The 14,597-nt window shown below is 37.1% G+C and overlaps 3 protein-coding genes and 1 long non-coding RNA gene across 4 annotated transcripts; all 4 read right to left on the minus strand.

The window, feature by feature from the left end:
* Window positions 1-895: 895 nt before the first annotated feature.
* bpgm (2,3-bisphosphoglycerate mutase) lies at window positions 896-5,482 on the minus strand. The gene is made up of 3 exons (XM_058644398.1): window positions 5,364-5,482; window positions 3,233-3,855; window positions 896-2,750 (listed from the first exon to the last, which is right to left on the minus strand). The coding sequence occupies exons 2-3, from the start codon at window positions 3,831-3,833 to the stop codon at window positions 2,575-2,577; spliced, it is 777 nt and encodes a 258-aa protein (XP_058500381.1). The 5' UTR covers window positions 3,834-3,855; window positions 5,364-5,482; the 3' UTR covers window positions 896-2,574.
* A 1,596-nt stretch (window positions 5,483-7,078) lies between these two features.
* LOC131469872 (troponin I, slow skeletal muscle-like) lies at window positions 7,079-9,411 on the minus strand. The gene is made up of 5 exons (XM_058645282.1): window positions 9,341-9,411; window positions 9,108-9,239; window positions 8,679-8,768; window positions 7,853-8,026; window positions 7,079-7,689 (listed from the first exon to the last, which is right to left on the minus strand). The coding sequence occupies exons 2-5, from the start codon at window positions 9,216-9,218 to the stop codon at window positions 7,603-7,605; spliced, it is 462 nt and encodes a 153-aa protein (XP_058501265.1). The 5' UTR covers window positions 9,219-9,239; window positions 9,341-9,411; the 3' UTR covers window positions 7,079-7,602.
* Window positions 9,412-9,997: 586 nt separating this feature from the next.
* LOC131469878 (uncharacterized) lies at window positions 9,998-10,935 on the minus strand. Its single transcript, XR_009241843.1, has 2 exons — window positions 10,754-10,935; window positions 9,998-10,177 (listed from the first exon to the last, which is right to left on the minus strand). It is a non-coding gene; the product is annotated as an uncharacterized LOC131469878 (long non-coding RNA).
* A 125-nt stretch (window positions 10,936-11,060) lies between these two features.
* On the minus strand, window positions 11,061-13,002 carry LOC131469874 (troponin I, slow skeletal muscle-like). The gene is made up of 5 exons (XM_058645283.1): window positions 12,950-13,002; window positions 12,588-12,719; window positions 12,377-12,466; window positions 11,782-11,955; window positions 11,061-11,668 (listed from the first exon to the last, which is right to left on the minus strand). Exons 2-5 carry the CDS (start codon window positions 12,690-12,692, stop codon window positions 11,579-11,581), a joined length of 459 nt encoding a protein of 152 aa, XP_058501266.1. The 5' UTR covers window positions 12,693-12,719; window positions 12,950-13,002; the 3' UTR covers window positions 11,061-11,578.
* Between the last annotated feature and the right edge of the window lie 1,595 nt (window positions 13,003-14,597).

The raw sequence follows: 14,597 nt of genomic DNA on the forward strand, positions 1-14,597 counted from the left end.
TACATTTACAGTGAATTACTGAGATTTTCTTTTTCTGAATGAAAGAAAAAAAAATCTGTAGTCCTTGAACTGTTTCTTATTTTAAAGTAACTACACTTTATCTAAACTCATGGGAAAATGTAACATGGCACTCATCCTATGTGCAATAAAACACTATATCGCTTGTGTAATCCTGTAAATATTAAGCTCATACTGTATATATTCTTGTTACTTAATGTATATACTGTATAGTCTATTCCAGGAGTGTCAAACATACGGCCTGCGGACCAGAAACAGCTCACGCAAAGATCCAATCTGGCTTGCAGGATTAATTTGTTAACATTTCATATAATGACTATTGTTTGCTCATAATGTGAATAACTATAGTTGTCCGTTTCAGATACCTAAAGGATTATCTTATATCTTATCTTAAATGAAAATTCACAACTGTATCTCAGATGCCTGGATGATATAGCCCCCACTAGACAAAATGATGTGAACTTTGCATTCCATAGATTAAAACGTCCACCACATCACACGATTTTACTGCCGCCACATAGATGGGAACAAGAATCACACTGAGCGTTTTCAACCAATTAGAGGTTTTTTTCTCTCTCTGGCTCGGCCCTGCTGGTTTGGCCAAATTATAGAAATGGTTGACAAATGAAGAGCCACTCCTCTGTGCCAGTCTGTGGTAGCCTAACAAACTCAGTGGTTTACTGTCTCCAGAGGGCTCGGGGAAACCAGAATCCGAATTACATGCATATCTGTACTTGCAAACTGCATTGTTGTTTGCTTTCCCAATTTGTTCCTACTGCCCCATCATAGGATTTACTGCTAACTGTATATCATTGAGACATGCGAGACACTAAGCCGTTGCAAAACGATGATTTATCTGAAAAAATGACAAACAGACAAAGTTTAAGGAAATGTTTATTTCTTTCCTTTATATTATCCTGACACGTCTCTCGTGGGAGGGTGTAGACAGCAGGGAAGTTATTAAATCATCTGCGATGAAATGTTTTGTTACTCTTTAGTATCAATAGTTGCATGTTCTCCACTTGTTTTTAATCCTCTGTTGATCGAACAGACCAAAAATAACAACAGCAAAGACGCAAACAAACACATTGGGAAACAGAGGAGATATAAATGACACACAGTAGTCTCTGTCTAAAAACAAGAAGCACAATACAGTACACAGTGGCCTTTGCCACCCACAGTGGTAACATAACATAATAGTGCTGTTATAAGACTCATGAGTAGTTTGTAACATTTTCCCCCATGTTATTAACAAAAAAACACGTAACATAAAAATAATAATTTAGAATCCAAGATCCAAATCCATGCTTGTGTTGCCTACAATATTTCAGTCATGTTTTACTTTACTGTAACAAAATGGATAAATAAATGAAAAATATTGCTTATATGGCCGGAAACGGCAAAGCACCAAGCAATAATTAGGCCGAGTAGCACATTCATTACCCCTCTGCTTTTAAAAAGCACTGTTCAGTATTTAAACATAATGGTAAGCTTCACTCAAAAACATAGCCTTTCTATGTATACGTGTATATGTATCAACATTATTATTTACGTAGGAGTAACTCCTGAGTAAGTAACTAAGGGTAGTACAGAACTTCAGTGTTTTTTTGGAGGAAAGGTTTGTAAACGCCATCTTTTCATTCTTAAAAATCTCCATGAGACAAGATTAATTTTTGAAAAATACGATTGAGGGTTAATACTTTCTCAAAGCTTGTGTTTTCTCTGGCAACGCAGCAACATTTTCCCTTTAACTGAACATGACCTATTTCAATTATTATTATAATATATATATTCGTTTTTTAAGCTTTACCACATCTGAAAGGTAGTCAGTGAGTAAATAAATAATTAACTTTACATTCACCATACAGTCGTACAATGGGACAGTTAGCCTAAAAAAATATATAAGTAAAACATAAAGACTTAATCAGTGCTTACACACAGTGCTGAGACATTTACAGTACATATCTGGACTTTTCCTGACCCAGTAGGACCAGTCTGACCTATGACACCCACATCCTGTGTTCACATCATTACAGTATTACACAAACTGTAACTTTATAGTTCAGGTCTGGTATTACCATACAAAGGATCTGTTCACAAGTAAATAGCTCTAAGTTCACACCTGCCATAAAAATGTGTCTCCATATGCAGTGAGCAGATCAATGTGCTGTGAGCAGCATTAGCTTCATCTGTAAAAAATAATTACAGTTCCCTTATATTCTTTTGAGACAATGTTGTGGTTTTGTTTGTCATGACAGTATAATGGTGCTGAGGACATCAGTAGGCAGTACGTTACGTCCCAAACCACCTCCAGATGTGGTTTAAGTGATCATATCTTTAACACCTGTTCACACCTGTCATTTAGCACTGTCCACTTGTCAACAGATCATCAGAAGCAGATTCTATTACAAGGTCTTAACATGGCCTAAGACTTACACTTGTTTGTTCAATCTTACCGACTAAATTGTTATCACTGTTGTTATTGGCTACACTTAAAGAATGACTTAAAAGTCACAAAAGGCAGATCTACCGTGTCTTACAGCCACTCCAGTGCATTTACTTTGAAGGCAGGGCTTTTCCCTGGTCCTCCACCTTTTTAATGGCCGCCTTAATCTTCTCCTGGTCTCCTAAGAGTTGTCGAGGTTTCACAGGCCTGAGGTTGTCATCCAGCTCCAGCAGCACAGGTATTCCTGTAGGTAAAGTGACACCCGCTATATCCTCATCTGATATACCTGTTAAAATAAAGGCAGGAATATTAAAATTCTTATTGACAGCTGTCTTTAATTTCACATTCATGTAATGTGACACACTACTGCCAGCAAGATAGATTAATGCTCTCTATGGTTATGTCAGTATGACAGAGTTTTAGCTGTCTCAGATTCTGTGTTGCATATTATTATGTAACAGGCAACATGAGTTCAGTTACTGAGTGGTCAGTGGCACATGAAGCCCTTGCAGCTCACGAGTGTGAAGAAAGGTCAGCGTGGATTCTATAGCCATGGCCAAATGTAATACAAACTCACTGGTCTTTTTGTACAAGTTCAGCCTTCCATTTCTGGAACATAAATATTCACTGGCTCTACAAGAAACATCAGCTCATAAAGCCTCTAAGTTTGGGATTTGGGATCACAGATGAAAACTGATACAGAGCTAAAATGCTTGATAATTCTTGTTTCATTTTAAAATGAAAACATAGTAGGGTGATGTGGCCTACCTTCCAGGTGTTTCAGCAGAGCCCTGCAGCTGTTTCCATGGGCGGAAATGAGCACAGTCTTGCCTTTCTTTATCTCTGGAACAACTGTGCTTTCCCAGTAGGGCAGCAGCCTGTCCAACACCTGCTTCAGGCTCTCTGCTCTGGGAAGCTTCTCCTTTGGCACATCACAAGTGTTGTACCTGCGGTCATTGTAGATTTCCAGGAAGTAAGGATGAGATTCATCAATCGGAGGTGGAGTAACGTCATAGCTCCTTCTCCACAACTTCACCTTTTCCTCCCCGTGTTTTAAAGCCATCTCTGCCCGGTTCAAGCCGATCAGAGAACCATAATGGCGCTCATTAAGTCTCCAGGACTTGATGACGGGGACCCACTCCTGGCCCATTGCCTCTTGCACCAGCCATGCTGTCTGAATGGAGCGGCTGAGTATGGAGCAGAACACCTGGTCAAACTTGTAACCTTGCTCCTTCAGGAGCCTGCCACAGTCCTGGGCCTCCTTCACCCCATTTTCACTCAGCTTCTGGTCAACCCAGCTACAGAAGCGGTTCTCTTTGTTCCAGGCACCCTCTCCATGCCTCAGCAGAAAGAGTTTGTACTTGGACATCCGCAGCACCAACAGCAGGAACCTGCATACATGGAGATAAAGGTTATACAGTCAGTGAAAACAGAAATGACAGTATTTATCCTCCACATCCTCTACATGAGGTCACAAGGCTGTTGGTGCCAATCCCAACTGACATAGAACATAATGTTAATTTGCACTCTCCTCAAACATACACACCCTCAATATAACTAGAACATTTTGTCATTTTTGATAAATGTACACACATGTTAACTCCATTGTACAGTCCAGTTTCCTTCTGATCAAAAAGAACCTCAAAAATAACACAGATGTTCACCAGAAAACACCTCAAGGTGGTAATATATCCATACATTTACTCCTACCTGGACTACTGTAATGCCCTTCATTCATTCATGTCTGTCATAACAGAGCACACATACATAACTCCTCACTACAACAAAAAAGAGAAGAGAGATTATACTAACCCTATATTAGCCTCAATTTATAGGCTAAAGGTTGATTTTATAATTCATTTGAATTACATCTATGGTCTCTGCTCACCATTAGGGCCCATGGTTATATTTGAGGGCCTCATCTAAAGGCTAACCAACCACCGCTCAATTCAGGCTGAGGACCAATAGGGACCAGACTGTTATCATCATAATTTTGAACACTCTTTTGACAGTTGTAATGTAATTATATTCCACATTTATATTACTTTAACAGTGATGATGACAGATTTCCAAGGAAGTCAATCCTTTCCACCTACAGGTCATTTGTGTGGTTCCCTTGGATATTCAACAGGTCTCAACTAAACTGTTTATTTCTCAATCAATTTCAATATTAAACTCCTGTTTGATGCTAGTATGGTTTAATATAATTATTAACTGGGGATATTGACCTATACTGAAAAATGAGGCACAGATAGTTAGTTTACTGTATCCTTTCAGATTATAATTAATGTACCTAGCAATATCACTGCTTTACTATATGACTATTCTGTAAGATATTGGTAACTTATTAATATGTGTGTAAATGTTGTTTCTATATTGTTCTCAGTACTTTTATGTATTTATCTTAAGTATTGTTTTACAGTTTTCTGAATTATTATCATCATCATCATACTTTACTATAATATTCTATTTATATCTGTATATTTATATTCTTGCCCTTTTGCACCAGCAGGGACTATCTATCACACTGTGGCCTCACTATTTCTCTGTCACTGTCTCTGATCTGAGTTCAGTAGCAGAGCTAAAGGTTAGAGGTTGCCTCTAAAGGTGACAAGGAAAAGGCAGTTAGCTACAGCAATTAGCATTATTATCCAGCCTTGTGCATACTGCAGGCTGAACACAAAACAAAATAAAAAACAAACTTATACTTCACGACTTCAGTGTGCCTTTGCACATTTTACAGGATGCTGTAACGCTTTTTAGCTAGGCTTACAGGATGAGTGGACGTGTTGCTACAGATATAGACCGACCAACGTTTTAAAAAAAGCAACAACAAAAACAGGTATGTGGCATCCTCGTCCAAAAATGATCAGAATGTTTTTAAAAAATCTCGTCTTACCCTTTGTGGGTTTTGAGTCCGGCCTAACTGTAGCTGGAGTCGCCTTCAGTGTTGACAGTTGCTCCCAGAACGTGCACAGCAAACGTTCCCCAGTATGGTGATTGACATTACGATTGTCCAATCAGAATAGTGGGTCCCGCGTGTGGGCGGAGCCATCTTCAAATGCCCTTATTAGGCGTAGTAAAGGGGGTATGAGGAGGAGGTGGTGGTGGTAACCGACCGTTGAACGCCGTGGATGTGGAGAGGTACAGTCTGTTGCCGTGGAAAAGTTGATGTTTTGTAGTATGAACTCTGTTGTTTACACCTTGGAGAGGATTTATAGTGTTTGTAAGAGAAAGACAGCAGTTTTTTACAGGATTTCTCTGCACACAGGCAGCTTACATTTTATGTAAGCTGTATGCAGGGGAAAACATGACACTAAATCCTTTAACCTTAAGTTTAGAAACCAGTGCCACATTAATGCCAACATAAAAACAGTAAAGATGGGTCAAACTCAAGTTAAACGTTTGTGGGTTTGTAGCTGTAGGTCCAGAGTAGCAGAGCCGGCTCTATAGATTTTGGTGCCATATGTAAGATTGGGATTCAGTGACCCAGAAAACTCCTCCATTAACCCCTCCCCCTCCCAAAATGCATCAAAGAACTTAATTGGCCATCACACATCAAAAAGAATGCCTCTTTAGAGACATGGTGGGCAAGATGGTGCCCTTCTTTAACTGAGGACTGTGTCTAAGGTACAGGTAAGAGGCATAAAGTTATGTAAACCAAACAACTTGTTTTGAAGCAGTGATACATATTTACAAACATACTTGGATAGATGGATGGCAGGATATTCAGTTCCTGCCAATAAAACCTCCTACATGTTACACATTGGACCTCTAAATTAACTACAACCGTTAATTATAGAGCACCAGAAAAATACATATATATTCACATTTTATGTTTTATACATGTATAATCTGTATTTTATTTTGACCCATGTTTTTAAACCACCCTCTGGTTTTGACTTGTTTTTGCAGGAAAGGCACAGGTGTTACTGATCACACTAACGAAGACAGTGTGTCTGAAAGCCAGCATGCACCCATAAGGTGAGGAAGCTAAACGGAACTCATGCATTATTAATTTTGATTAAATGCACATGTGCTTTTTCTAGTGTGACCACCTTTCAATATGTCTGCTATTAAAAAGCTTATGTGCAAATAGAGGTACCTCAGAATTGATCGGTTTAGGATTTGTAGCAAATTTCTGACATTTTATTGACCTGAATTTTTTTTTTTAATAACTAACAGCTTTATTTATTATAATTATTATTGGCAGCATTATGCTATATTTCATGTAACCCTAATTATTACCAAAAATTTGCAATTGAAATCACAGCATACAACATTCACTGTTGTATACTGTTGTATTCAAAGTTGCTGGAATCCTTAAATAATCATTGTTATAAAACTGTTATTTCTGATATATGATTAACATTTATGTCTGTATTTTATATATCACCTGTATTTATATATCACACTTTTATAGTCTTGATGACCATTCAAAGCCACTTTTTCCCTAAATTTATATAATATCTATATCAGGGCAGGTCGCATTACCACATTAAAAGGTATGGCAATAAGTCATTCATGAAATGTATGACCATATATCAACAAAAGTCACTTGAAAAAGAAAGCAGAAAAAACAGCTTCCCATATGAAGGCACAGATGACCACTCCTTTCTGCAGTTATGACCGTTTTATTATTTGATGCACATGTATTCCTTGTCAGCATATATTTTATTAATTCCACAGTCTTTTCTGAGGATTATCACTTCAACGTGACTCCATTCAGACTTGACTGCCAGATTTAAAGGACCTTTAAACTGTCCTTGTGTGTATTTATTATCTTCCCTAATACACCAGATAAAATGCCTTATTAAAATTCTTAATAAAACATCTGTATTCCCTCTGTTTATTGTATGCAAAAACAGTATACATCCTTAAATACATAGGTTTTTCATAATACAGTTAGCATTATGCCATTATGTACAAAAACAATATGTATTCCTCAATTATGACGTTAATATGTTCAGTACTGCCATTTTCACAAACAGTTGAAACATGAACTTGCCAGAACCACCTGATTGTTGGGTCTCCTTTTTACCTGTCATTATTAAATGAACAACAGTCACATGATTAGGTGGTACTTGTACCTGTTGTAAAGCAGCTGGCACATTTCCCAAAGGTATATACTTATAAATCTACTGTCCAGCATTAAACAGCTTCTTTCTGCCCTCCATCCCAGACATAGCATCCACGTTCTTACGCCAGTCAGTCACTTCCTCTTTCTGTGTGGTAAAAGTGTAAAATAGAATCTAGATCACAATTCCGAAAGAACTTATAGTCTTACAGTCTTATACTATAGTGCACTATAGGTTTGTGTCATTAGTAAGCCGTAAAAACATGAAGTGAGCAGATGATATTTGGCTTGTTACATTCAAACATCCTTACCTTTTCCTCCTCCTTCTTCACAGTCTTGAGGTTGGCCTTGAAGTCCACAGACTCTTTGACCTTACAGCCCAGCAAAGCTCCCAGCATGGCGTCAGCAGAAACCCTCACCCTCCTCAGGTTTGGTCTCTTCATCTTCCCCTTTAACTCAAAGATCTTCTGAGACAGGTCCTGTACCTTTTTTGACAAACAAATGCACAGCATTACTATAACATTAATTTATTTTTTAGCATTGAATCTATTTTTTTTTAGTGAATAGACACATGATATTCAGTATTAGTATTGGTCAAAATGACTGGTTTTAGATCTCGTGGGGGGAAATCCGGGAAATCATGAAAATACAAAAACCCTAAAAGTCCCACAAAGGTATCAGAACTGGACATGAAAAAGTGGTATCAAGCCACCCCTGAGTGCAACTTTTGACCTCTGTAATTACTACAGTACTGCATCGCGTGTGTTCTTGAAGATCAGTACCACTACACTGTTCCATTTATCAGGCATTTTCTCCATGACTGTGTGAATCTGGTCAAAAAGTCACACTGCGCTCTCTCCTATACATCTCCATACCTCCACAGGATTATCACCTGGACCAACTGCCTTTCCACCCTTCACTTGTTAGAACATTTCTAGCTCAGTCTCTCTGTCTAGCCAATTGATACCTTCTCTCCTACTCTCCTTTATTAATGTCTACCATCTCATAGAATTCATTATAATCATCTTCCTTTGCCACTTCACTCTTTGCTGCACACCTAGACTTCCAGTACTCCTGCCTACTTTCTTCATCTCTTCATAAATAAAGCTAACATGGTTTTTGGCAAATATCACTTACCTCTTTATCATTTTTCGTCACTTTGGCAGCAATGTCATACCGCACTTCATCTACCACATCTATTTTCTGGTGTAGTTCTTTGCAGAGGGTCTGTGGACATAAACCTTTAGTGCATTTGTTCTGAAGTTTGGATATATTCATGGACATGTGGCATGGCAGAATAACATGTTTGTGTATTTGGAAATACAGTATACATAACCATAAATGTATATAAATGTATGCAGTGTCTTATTGTAGAATTAATTTGATACGGATTACACCAAAGACAATGCTATGTATAAAAGTAATTGTTCATTGTAAGAGATGGTGCTTATTAAGGTGAAATTAAAAACAAACTTAATTGCTTGTGGCTCAGGACCTTTAAGTGTTATTTCTCACAACCTACAATCAGATTATAAGATTAAAGCACTTCAGCGATAGACTATATACCTGTAGATCCTGTACAGACAGGCCTGACATTTGGAGGGATGGGACTCTCTCAGCAAGGGTTCTTTCTCTTTCGTCTTTTCTGACTTGCTTTTCACTCTCCAGCATAGTCATGGCTTTCTTTAGCAGTTTGGTCTGGTGCACAGCACATAGACAAAATTACACCTCAGTCAGCCAGACAATTTTCAGTATAGACAACGTAATTCGAGACAGTGACATAAAAACACATAACATACCTTCAAGAACAGTCTTCGAGATGCAGAAATCTTTGGCTTTGGTTTCTACAAAAGACAACAATGAACAGTTTATTCAGATTTTTTTACAGTAGATTATATATTGTATATAGTATTTATATATATATATATATATATATATACACATATATATACTGTTGACTTGATTTTAGTCTGACTCTTATGCAAGTCTTCATTGTGTTTACAAATCAAGAGATTATGATACATCCTCTGAGCAGCACTATGTCCTCAGGGCAATAAATGCTACTGTGACTCAAATTCAGAGAGTAAGAAGATAGTTCTGCACAAGGGAATCAATTGATGTTGCGTCAGACCCCTAAATAACGATCTTTGTGGAAAAATGAATTAAGTTTTATGCTGAATTTACAACATTTCTTATTGATTGATAAGTAAATAGGTGTTAGTGGCAGTATTCATAGCTTTAAGTCACAAAAAAACAAAATGGAAATAGCAAAAGCTGTTTTACTTGGTTACATGTTGATATTGAATATGTGTATATATATATGTATATATACAGTATATATTATAAATATTTTTTTTTTTTTTATTTAAAATTTAAAGCACCCATCCTGTAAAATTCCCAGTTAGATTAATCCCATAACCATTGCCACAAATTTAACAATTTAATGATCAACTCACCGGTGGCCTGTACAGTATAGGATGGATGGTGTCCACATAGAAAGAGAAAAAGTAGAATTATAACAGAATAATGTTACATCTGTTTGTAATTTAAAGAGCCATGGTCATGGTATGATGATGAGCGATAGTGAGATCTGGGTACTTACGCTTCAGACATGACTGCAATTTAGTGTGTCTCCCCTATTTAAATCCACCAAGAAGATAGAAAATGATAAGTGTGAATTATTAATAACACAGACACATCAATTTACCAAGTGGAATTAGAAACAACGAATCAGATTTAAATAGTTCTAAGCTAGAAACTCCACATACCTTGGTTGTAGATACATAGCATGAGACTTAAAGTTATGAAATTGTATAAAGGTCAAACTAAAAAAAACAACTAATACTAATGGGCAGTATGCTTTTTGCTATGCATATTTAATCACTTTTGATTAATTAAGAAGAAACTTTGTCCTAATATAGATTATTAAACTCAGAAGAAATGCAGTGCAAAACAATTATAATAGTTTGTTTTTCAAAAGTCAAACACTGTGAAGTATTATTTACAGCTGCAAATTCTGCTCACGATCCAGATCCGAGAAAGACAGCTGTTATTGCTGTTCCCTAAATAACTTATAAAATGTCTTAAAAACATTTTATATTTTGTTTATCAGAGCAACTGCTTTCAGTTTAGACAAAGTACAACATGTTAATTAACAGAATTAACTGAAATCCTGAGATACTGTGTAATATTTCTATGATAAGAATCCTTACCTTACCGGCTGAGAAATAGTCACAGGCTTGTTTTTTTGTGACAACGAAGACAGAAAGAGGGTAGATATATAGATTCCAGCACTCATGTGAGTGGCTCACTAAAATAGACCCTCTGTCCTCACCATTCTTGCTCTGGGTCTGAGGTATGAGGTGTGAAAGGTCTTAGGACAATCCAATGACGCTTTCTTGAGAGATGAGGGAGAGATTGAAGACTGACGTAGCTTTAGTCAAATAATATGTATATGAAATAAAGAAAATGGATGCTAGAAACAATTCACATGAGTACGTATATTCATGGACAACATAAGGCAGGATCATTGAGGTTTTATTGAGAACATTGCTGGTTTACAGCCTTGCACATATAATAGAGGACACATATAAATAGAACTCCTACAAATACTGCAATTACACTATTTAAATAATAATTTAGCTGTATATCTTTGATTGCCAAAAAATGTTATATCTGACAAACTTGGACAAAATTATTTATTGATATACTGTTAGGTGTTAATTTATGAAGGATAATCCTCACAGACCTGTGTTGACACAGTCAACTCCACTGAGACTGAGGACACTGAAAATAAGTTTGAAAGAATTATGCTGCCATCTCAAGGCTGATCACTGTAATTACTTTGTCACCAATACGCAACAGCCTATAATGAAGTTTATTTAATAAAGTCAAGTAACTCAAATACAAACTCTATGTAGTTAATTAACTGTAGTGTTCATAAACCAATGTGATATAGATTGTGATATAGATTTGACAGTAGGTTATGTAATGAATTCAACATAAGAGGACGATTCTCTGAACAAAACAATGTTTCTTTAGTTTCCAGAGGCATCAAACAGCTTCTTCCTGCCCTCCATACCAGACATGGCCTCCACGTTCTTACGCCAGTCAGTCACCTCCTCTTTCTGTAGGAAACATAACTTGTTAGATTAACAGCCCAGCTAAAACCGATACAACCATTACCTGCTGTGCTTTTTTGGTTAGTATTTTTTAGATCATAACCCAATATGAGGCTCACCTTTTCATCCTCCTTTTTGACAGTTTTGAGGTTGGCCTTGAAGTCAAAGGACTCTTTGTGTTTGGAGCCCAGCAGCACACTCAGCATGGCCTCAGCTGAAATCTTCACTCTCTTCAGGTTTGGTTTCTTGAACTTACTCTGCATCTCAGTGATCTTCAGTTTCATGTTGTCCATCTGGGCAGAGGGTTCGAGCAGATCGATTGATGTAACATACATTGCAATTATTTTTGTTCATGACCAAAATGGAGAGGGAAGTATCATATTCCATATAAAACTGGGATTTATCAATGTGTCTGCAATCACCCTGTATATCTTAAGCCATTTGGATAATGAGACTCTTGATGCAGATATAAAATGTCATGGATCACAATGGAGAAGGTGTTATTTTCCTACATTTGGAACTGAGCTGAGTTGTAAAATATTATGAAAGAAGACAAAAATTAGGGACAAAGATAAGTACCACACCCTATCTATAAGATTCTGTTTTGTCTTGTTTTTCCTCAGTGTTGCCACTTGGAGGCAGTGTTTGTACATTTTTACTTTGTCCTCATGGTGATAACAAGCTAACATTTCCATTTATTCTTAAATGGCTTACCTCAGTGTCATTTTTGGAAACCTTGAGGCCAATATCGTAACGCTCCTCATCGACAACATCAATCTTGTGGTGCAAGTCTTTGCACAGATCCTGTGAAACACAGTATGAGTCTCCTCTACTGAATCTGAAAATGTGTCATGAATGCTAATAGCAAGAGCTATAGTTACTGAGAGACAAACATTTGCATTCATTTATATTTGAGCGAAAATACCTGCAGTTCTTGCAAAGAAAGACCAGACAGATTTAGAGGAGGAAGTCTTTCTGCCATAGCCACCTCCTTCTCCCTTTCACTCTGCTCCTTCTCCTCCTGCAGCATCTCAGCAGCAACTGCCAACAGTCTGATCTAAAACAGAAAAAAAAAATCAACATAAAATGATTTTGTTATTTAATCAATCTCAAGGCCAATTAGAGCACACAAAATGCCACAAGTACAACTAAATATCAACACTGTCAATCACTTCTTCTGATCCTACAACTCAGCCACACCATTCACAACCCACCAAATCAAACAGCGTAAATTCTTTATTTTAAATACTATATTAAAAACAACATCACAGCGAAACAAAACCTTACCTTCAACCCCAGCCTTCGGGAGGAAGAGATCTTTGACTTTTTCTAGAATTCAAAACGTAAATAATATTCATTGTCTACAAACTAGACAACACAGCGTAGTGAAGTACAATTGGCATATATGATTAAATAGGACTGAAAAAATGGGTTTATACTCACAGGTCTGTTGAAGCATTAACATGAGGGAGAAACACATAGAAACATATTTACATCATGAATATTATTGCATTGTTTTAATAGCTGTCAGTGGTCACATGATCATACTCACTCGTCAGCCATGGTTGTCTTTAGGTCCCACACTGTGAGGAGGTCAAAGAGTTAAAGTTAAAAACTATTTTTGAACCAAGAAAGAAAATGTGTGTGAAACTGAATCCATAGACATCTTTACTATCATGCTTTTCTGCCAATAGAACAACTTCCCTTCCCATTTAACACCTGTTTGTTCAATGTCAGCTGCAGACTGAAGATTCATGATCTTCCCAGGTTAAAATAATTCATCCACTCCAGACCAATTCACCATTCACCAATTAAAGCTGGATACACACCCTTATTTGAGTGACATTTACTGTTGCACATAGCATCACTGTGGCAGCCAATATTTCCTCAATAAATCAGATTATAATCATTTCATTGTAGTTACTCCCTACTTGGGAAGATACAAAGATTTCCAAAATAATTGCGATTCACTTCACGTCACATTTTAGATTCTTAAATGGTCGTAGCCTTCTGTCTGCACTGTCTGATAGGACACACATTTCTTTTGTGAAAAATAAATCACAATAATTCATGTGGACAAATCACAATCACAAGGACTGTATGTTGGCTAGTTAAGACAGGATTTTTACGTTGATGGTAATCAAAAACAAAACAGTACTCTGAATCCGATCTGACACAAAAAAACAAGCACATGCCCATCATACTATGCTATGCTAATCCACCCGCATCACAATCACTGTACCTTAGTAAAGATAGACAACTCCGTGAACCACACGTCAATGCTGAAGAGTGTGTGAAGACTTTCTGAGAGATGATGAAGAAAAATCTGATTTATAGTGTCTGTGCCAAATGTGAATGGCTCATTAAAATAGCCTGCTGTCTGTGCTACTGCTACTGCCTATATGCCAACGGTGACATTTACTGTTGCACATAGCATTTACCACAGCTTTCAGACAGGAAAGGGGGTAATAAAATTGCATTTATGGCCTTAAACCGTTGGGTATTTTGCATGTGTTCAGCAGCACCTGTTGGAGGAATTGACCCTGAGCATTTAAAGAGGTCATCACAGTCGTGCTGGGTCAGTGTTACACATTTAAAATTGACCAGCTGGAATTGGGTCAAGTCTGGAGTATTTGTATTTCCTTATTTGTATATCTAAAGACGTTCTTTAGATATACTGTTGCAAATACACACATAGGCAGCTTGATTACACAGAAAATTATAGTGTTGTCATTTCATTTGAGAATTGTAAACACATACATCTTCTCAATCAATGTTCATCTTCTACTGAATGATAGAGTTCATATTTTTAGAGCATACAGAGATCAGAGTGCGGATCTTTATTCCATCAGTGTAAGTCACTATTTAATTGCCTGTGCATGATGGCAGACAACAGTAGTCTTTACCACCAAGGAGGTAAGACCGAAACTAAAGG

The sequence above is a fragment of the Solea solea genome, chromosome 12 (genome assembly GCF_958295425.1).
Source record: "Solea solea chromosome 12, fSolSol10.1, whole genome shotgun sequence".
Classification (NCBI taxonomy): domain Eukaryota; kingdom Metazoa; phylum Chordata; class Actinopteri; order Pleuronectiformes; family Soleidae; genus Solea; species Solea solea.